At 41.9% G+C, this 7,735-nt stretch overlaps 1 protein-coding gene across 1 annotated transcript in view; it reads left to right on the plus strand.

The window, feature by feature from the left end:
* The window catches only part of TNFSF11 (TNF superfamily member 11), a 30,960-nt gene that overhangs the window by 205 nt on the left and 23,020 nt on the right, over nucleotides 1–7,735 (plus strand). Inside the window, exons 2-3 of the mRNA XM_012805469.1 lie at nucleotides 1–30; nucleotides 6,732–6,899. Of these exons, the coding sequence (XP_012660923.1) occupies nucleotides 1–30; nucleotides 6,732–6,899 (198 nt within the window). The remainder of the gene's footprint in view (nucleotides 31–6,731; nucleotides 6,900–7,735) is intronic.

The following is a 7,735-nucleotide window of genomic DNA, read 5'->3' on the forward strand; positions in this document are numbered from 1 at the left end:
GTCGCCCTGTTCCTCTACTTCCGAGCGCAGGTGAGTGGCCGCCTCCGCTCTCACCTCGCGCCTCCCGCACCTGTAAGAAATCGAGTCCGGCCGCGGGGTCTCCAGATCCTGCGGACTCGGGAGGGGAAAGTGACTCCCAGGGAGGGGCATCGGGCTCGGGGACGGTCCAGCGCGCTCGTCCCTCCCGGGCGCACGCACCCCTGCCTGCTGCGCGCTGCGGCGCCGCTCCCTCGGCCAGAGGACGGTTTGAATCCCCCCTGCCCGGGAACAGCGTTGGCCGCTCACCTCTTCTGGAAGTGATCGCATACCTTCTACCTCCTGCCGTTTCTCACTTAAAGTTTAGAACCGATTTATATTCCCGTAGGAAAAAAGTGAGCGCTACCTTCCCTTGGGCGTCGACGGTTCTTTCCCTTCCCGCCCAGCAGCTGGGGGATTTGGTGTCTGGGCCTGGCTACTTTGCAGTTGTGTTTTTTTGTGTTTGGGGCCGTAGCGCTGGAGGGGTGCGTAGAGCGGAAGGTCGGTGTAAGCAGTCTCAAAGACCAGACGCCCAACGGGCAGGATGACATAGAACGACCAGAGGAGCCCGGTCTGGGGACAGGGGTTCTGTTGCTGCTGAATCGTCCTGTGAAGCTCTGGTGTCAGAACAGGGACGGCCCCACGTGCCTTCCACGGAGGTGGGCGGAGGAAGGAAGCGAGGTGTGTGTGGGGGGTGTGTGTGTGTGATGTTAGCACAGCCCTACTACTGTCTAGCAAAAAGCAAACTTTGGAAAAGACAAAGAGGTTTTGCAGGACGACTCAGAACTGCAGGGAGATAGTAGAAAGGAAGGGGTAAACTTGTAATATTATGCTTTCTGGTGGTTTATGCTCTTGTGTTTTCTTGGAAATTGCAGTGCAGTTGGTTGGATTCATTCAAATATTCTTGTCTGGTGCTGTGAACTCTTTCTCAGAGGAAGTGGGGGGCTGACTCTGCATTTTTTTTATGGGAAAAGAAAGTTGGGTTTGGACTTCATTCGTTGTCAGACTCAAAGGTGATTACTAACCCAAACTGGATGTATCAAAACCTGGCATTGCTCCGATCGTCTGGGCTTTTGACGCGAGCCAGCCAGGCCTTTTGTTAAGTGTTCATTATCCACTAGTTTGCACTTTATAGAGTTAGTATGGTTATTGACTTAAAAAGTAGAAGTGCTATGAGCAATACTTCAGAAAATTTGCATGCAAAAATAGTCTCTACCCATTGAAATTTTTTTTAAGAGACATCTTTTGAGTGGTTTACTTGCAACATAGATTACGCCAACCTATGGGAAAGTGACTACATGTTTTTGTTTCGTTAGATGGTGTGACAGTAAAAAATGAGGCTTATCCATTTTCCCACCCAGCATTTTGTTAATAATCCCATTTAATGCTTGTGCGTTGAGTGCGGGCATTGTGTATGGCACTATTAAATGCTATGGAATAGGAGTTTAGAATTATTTATCCAGCGCCCAGTGTCTACTGTACCTGGTGCCAACTAATGGAGGGGCCTCCAACCAGAGATTGCCCTTAAACAAGAGACCCGCATTCACAAAACGGACATGAGATGCAGTAGTAGTTCTCTGCTTTTTTCTCTTTCTAACACCTTGGAGATGTGGCATTTTCATTGTGGTAATAGCGAAGTGAATGTTCAGCATTTAAAGAGCAGTAGAGAAGGAAGAAGTTCTAGGAACTATGAACAGCTCAGCTTGGCCGGAGTCATGTAAATTGGCGGCATAGCCATGTAGGCAAGCGTGACCTGTAGGGCTCTTGTTACAGTTGTTCCGCTTTCCTGAGGAACTTTTCAATGGTCAGATGAGCTGAGAGGTTTGGTCTTCTGATGATTACCTGTCAATCATCATTTAGCACGTGGATAATAGTGAAACACTCAAAACCTTTCTGCAAAGCAAACATATGAGTTCTTAAGCCTCCCTAGAAAGTTTTTATTTGGAGAATTTAGTGTCATCAGACTTTTCATTACAATTTTCCTGAATACTATGAAAATTAGCTTTCTCCTAAGACTTGCACAGAATATTTTAGCCTTTATTCTTAACTCAATTTTGTACTGCATGTTTAAGAGGCATCTTCTTTAGTTAAAAAATATGTATCAGAAGCTAAGCATTCCTATGAATATACCACTAGAGCTGGTTACATTTTATCAGATATTATCCTTTGTTACCTGAAGGAACACTAATTATTCAGAGATACATTGTAAATCATTGTAAGTAAAATGCTTTGATGTCTGGAGTCTGTTTCAAAATAATTAATGGGGAGTGTAGGGTGTGGGGAAGTGGTAGATGAAACAAGATTTGCCAGACATTGATGATAGTTAAAGCTGGTGATGGGTGTATGGGAGTTCATTCTGCAGTTCTTTCTATTTTGATATGTGTTGGAGGCCTTCTTTCAGAAGTCTAGCTAGGAGAGTAGAATCCATTTGACCTGCCACTGATGTAACATTTTTACTTATGGTCAGTTCCTTTGGATTAGAACTTGGTACCGTAAGAAATAGCAGTTGTTGGATTTCCACTAAATTTATGGATCAGCTGCTTGGGATTTCTGAATGCACTTGAATGAGAATGAAATAAAATAGAATTAGGTAACATGTTTGTAGTTTATAGTTAAAAAATAACAAAAAAGCCATTTTATTATTTCTGTTTAAGGAAGAGGGAAAAAGGATGTAAATCCTCAAGAAAAAGCAGTTTAATTTGGTTTTAAATGCATTTAGAAGACTGCCCTACGTAGTGTAAAATTTACAGTGACTATTTAAAAACATTCTTTCCTTTTCAACTCATATGTTAAAAATGAATCGGCCTCTTGAATGTTTGCAGATTCCTTGTGCCTAGATTTTTCAAAAGAAAAAAAAAATGTACTAGACCCAGTGTAGATTGGCTTTTTCTCTACCACCCTGCCAAAGAAAAAACAGCATGTGGCTTGTGCTATATATTTACCACATAGTATTCATACTTTGGTTTACAAAGAAAAAAAAAAGCCTTTCAAAAAGTTGTTTGTAAAAATGTGTGTGTTTTTAACATTGGTATAACCATATTCAAAGTGTAGAGTTTAGCTGTAAGATAAGCTTTTCAGAAAACGCAAGATCTTTTGCCCTTTTAAGTTCTTCCCTCAATTCCCCAGTGTGCACCAACCAAACTCCCTGTCTGTTGGTTACCCACGACAGTAGTCACTGCTGAAAATCAGATGTGGAGGTGTGCAGGCTGCCTGTTTGACAAAACAGATAACAAAGCACAAATGTCAAGCATCCTGCTGCAGTTAACCCTACACATGATTAAGTTTCAAGGAAGTTTAAGGAAAAAAAAAAAGACTGAGTTTATCTCAGTGGCACGACATCATCTGATGAATGCCTTTTAAAATCACATATCCAAAATGTGTTTTCAGACATGCTGGGTACAATGAATTCATGCTATCACCCAGATCACTGTGATTTTTTGTGAATTTCCGTGTTCCTCGGTTGAATGTACACAGCACGAAGGCCCTGCCTTCTTTGCTCACTGCCTTACCTGTAGCATCTAGCCTGATGCCTAGAAGCTGAAATGTACTGAAAAGGCCTTTCACATGATTTGCAGCTCCACGACTATGTCTGTTTCTAATTTTTAATATGTAAATTATCTAAATAGTATCTAAAATAGCGTGACTCTTCAGTCATTCAAAGCCTCTAGCCAGATTGCTGTGTAGAAAATAGGTTAGGGAGGAGATACAATCATTCAGTCACTTGATGAGCATGTGTTGACCGTCCAGCATCAACCTGGCTCCCCGCTCTGCAGTTTCTTCAGCACACAGGCCGTAGCAGCTGAAGTCCTCATGTGCCAGTGTGTGTGGTTGACCTTGCAACCCCGCCAAACCTCTGCTCTTTCCTTTTCTGCTGGTCTCCATTTTCAGGAAAAATGGGCTGCAAGAATGAGAAAGATATTTGTTCATAGGTTAAAAATAAATTTCTAATATATGATCCTTAGGTAAAAAAAATAAATGAGCATATTAAAACTAATTATGTTATGCATTCTTAAATTCTCCTGGGAAAAACAACTGATAAGGTTTTTAGCCTTTGCCTTCTCAAACAGTGGTTCTCTACTGTGCATTTGCGTTTGAAGTGCTTGGGAGAGATTCAATAATTGGACCCTACCCTTAGAGATGTTGATCAAACCGGCTGGTGGGGAGTGTCAGGGTGGGGTGGGCATGCGATCTGCTCATGGGCATTTTTTTTAAGAGAAAAGGGATGAAAATTTCTGCATGTAGTTATTTGCATCAATTCATTAACCATCATTAACTGCTGCCGTAGTTTTCTGCTAATTGGCGTTACTTGTGAAAAAAATTTTTAATTGGTGTCCAGGGAAATTTGGAGAAATTTTAATAGCAGAAAATCTACATATTTGTATAGTTGATATTTTAGAGCATGATTTCTCAAACTTTAATGTGTCTGAGGACCACCTGGGACCTAGTTAAAATGCAGATTCTTAGACAGTGGGCCAGGGTGGATCTTGAGATTATAGATTTCTAACACGCTTGCAGTGAGCTCATGATGCTGCTGGTTAGACAGCGCTTTGAATTCCAAGAGTATAGGGGACCACCGCTTCTGTTAGACAGGTCTTGGCTTGCTGGCAGAACTCAAGCTTAACCAATTTTAGGGTCCCCAGGCATTTCCCCACTAAGGCCACATTGTTCCTTTAACTCAGCAGTTTTCTGGTGGCAAGCCAACTGAGGCCTCTGCATTTCTTTTCTTTGCTGAGGTCTGAACCCAGTGACCCTTCATATCAGTTGCCTGGGCTTTTCTGGTCTTGTGGGAAACTTATTGGCGTAAGTGAGGCTTAAAAAAAAATACGATTGAAAGTTTTCCTTAGATAAAACCCCACATATTCTGCCTTGGACTAGTTATTCTCACGAAAATATGAAACATAAATATGGATTGCCAATAGTTTAGCTTTGTGGTGGAACCTGTTCCCTGATTATTAATAATCCTTACATTTGCTAGATTGGAATATAATGTTTGTATCAGTGGGTGCATATTTGTTAAAAGGTTCTCATTGCATTTTGAGAATTTCAGCTAAATTGATAAATAGGCTGCTTCCTGGTTTATTTCCAATGGTTGGTTAATGAACCAGCACATCTTTCTGATTGCTTTTTAAAAGACCATTAGACCAAGGAAAGAGAGACTTGGTATTGATTTGGATTGAATTTTGGTTATTGCAAACTTAGGTAGTTTTCTTTTTTCCATCTAGACTGTACCTACTATTAAGCAAATGTACAGAGAGTACCTTGAATATTTGAGAAAAGAGGACAAGTTTAATTATTTTTATTAAAATAAATTGATAGCTAATTATAGCTACCTATTAACTTGGCAGCTGAAACAACTACAAAGTCAGAGCCCTGGGGAGAAAAGGCAATTTACAGAGTAGTGGATGCAGAAATGCTCACAGTGGACACGTGTTCTAACCAGGCAACCAGCTGCTAACTTGAAGGGGACATTTGGGGTGGGACAATATCTTACATTCCAAGAGTCTCAGCATCCCTATTTGACCTGCCTGTGCAGCCTGCCCCTCCCAATGCGACACCACATATGACCTGCACACATTCCCAAATGCCCTGACAGATGTACCATTCTCAGTTGAGAAACACTGTTGAGAGATTCAACAGAAAGAGAACCCATGCTTCTGTCTCCAGATCTTGTTTGGAGCTAAGAAATGGATTTCTGTCTCTCTTCTTTGGCTGATTAAAATATGCACTGATTAAGAGAAAAGGCCAGGCAAACATGGTGGTTAAAGGTGGTGCTAGTTTTGCCTGATTATTATATAGGTTTCGTGCTTTGAAATCACAAGTGTGCTTCATAATCCCATCAAGCAAGTTACTCATGACTTAAACACAAAACGTTGTCTCTACCTGCAGTGACCACAAGTGACTTTCTTGATGTCCTTCCCCTCTGTGAGGACTTTCATGGTGTCAACTTTGAGAATCCCGCCCCATGCACCTGACATGTATACTTCTGTTGTTAACCCACCACTGAACTAACTGTTAATTGCACTTACCCCCTATAAAAAGGGGGAAAATGTCAATGTTTCTGCCAACTGGAGAGTAATTGTATTAGCTACTGATCATCGGGGACACAAAAACTTGTAAGATGAGTTACAATAGAACGTCTGTAAGTTGACCATCCAAGGGACTGTAACAAACTAGTTAATGGTCAATATAAGAAACCTCCCTTGAGGACATGTGGTGCATGTCCAGTTTACAAAAATTTGGTCAACTTAAGAAAGTGGTCAATGTAGGGAGGTGGTCAACTAGGGAGGTTCTACTGTATTTGTTCTTAAGTCACACTTTTTTATTCTTATTTATTTATTTTTGAGATGGAGTCTTGAGATGGAGTCTAGAGTGCCATGGCCTCAGCCTAGCTCACAGCAACCTCAAACTACTGGGCTCAAGAGTATCCTCCTGCCTCAGCCCCCTGAGTGGCTGGGACTATAGGTGCCTGCCACAACGCCTGGCTAATTTTTCTATTCTTAGCAGAAACGGGGTCTCACTTTGCTCAGACTCTTCTTGAAGGGTGGGGTCTCACTGTGCCCAGACTCTTTGTGACCTCAAGCAATCCTCCTACCTCACACTCCCAGAGTGCTAGGATTACAGGCGTGAACCTCCACACTTGCCAAGTCACACTTTTTGAACTAGCAGAATGAGTAATGATAACCACTCTAATACTCTTACTTTCCCCTATCCCTCAGATGGATCCTAACAGAATATCAGAAGACGGCACTCACTGCATTTATAGAATTTTGAGACTCCATGAAAATGCAGATTTGAAAGATACAACTCTGGAGAGTCAAGACACAAAATTAATACCTGACTCTTGTAGGAGAATTAAACAAGCCTTTCAAGGAGCTGTGCAAAAGGTAAGTCCACCCTGTGGTTTATAAGTCAAGGGCCCTTGCTGACTCTACCAATAATGAAAATGCAAACTGGTTAAGTGCTGTTGATGCTGTTCTTTTTATTTTAATAATTTATAAAGGAGCTAAAGGGAATGTTTTAAAAAGATTCACAGAATTCTTTTGAAGGCAGTGATGGTTGATTATGGTGACCTGAGAAGTTCTTGCAAAGATTCTTTTTCTCCCCTTTCTTTTTTTTCTATTAAAGGAGATGGATTTAAATTCATACTTAAAAGGAGGACAAAAGATGGCTGTGGATAGTCTATGGGGTTGTTCGTTAGTTTGAATTTCCTGACCTGAAAGCCATGCCCTCATTTTATAGGACTTTCTGGGAGCTATTTTCTTTACATTGGTTTTGCAATGGTAGGATCCCTTATTCCACAACTGTTGCTCCAGGGCTCTGTTGAGAAGCAGTTGCAACTGTCCTTTGCTGTCACCTGTGGTCAGGAGGTAAGTAAGCAGAGCAGGAAATGATGTCGTGGGTCAGGTGGAAACTTTGTGTCTATTTTCTCATTTTCTGGGAGAGAAGGATGACAAGAGGGGGCAGAGAGGATACTTTTACCCTGACAACTCCAATTGAAAAACACTGTAATAACTGTGCCTAGTTTACTTTCCTGGGCAAAGCCATCTGACAAGTCTGCAGCCTTGGAATTATTTTACTTACTGACTCCACCAAAAACTGGGTAGACCCCGAAGAGTGACGCCAGGGCAAAAGCCCTGTGTGTACTGCACACCTGCTGCACACCTGCATCCACATCTACAAACATTCATGCATCTTCTCATACACCTGTACATCCCAACCT

This window comes from Otolemur garnettii, unplaced genomic scaffold (assembly GCF_000181295.1).
Source record: "Otolemur garnettii isolate 467f Iridium unplaced genomic scaffold, OtoGar3 scaffold00043, whole genome shotgun sequence".
Taxonomy (NCBI): domain Eukaryota; kingdom Metazoa; phylum Chordata; class Mammalia; order Primates; family Galagidae; genus Otolemur; species Otolemur garnettii.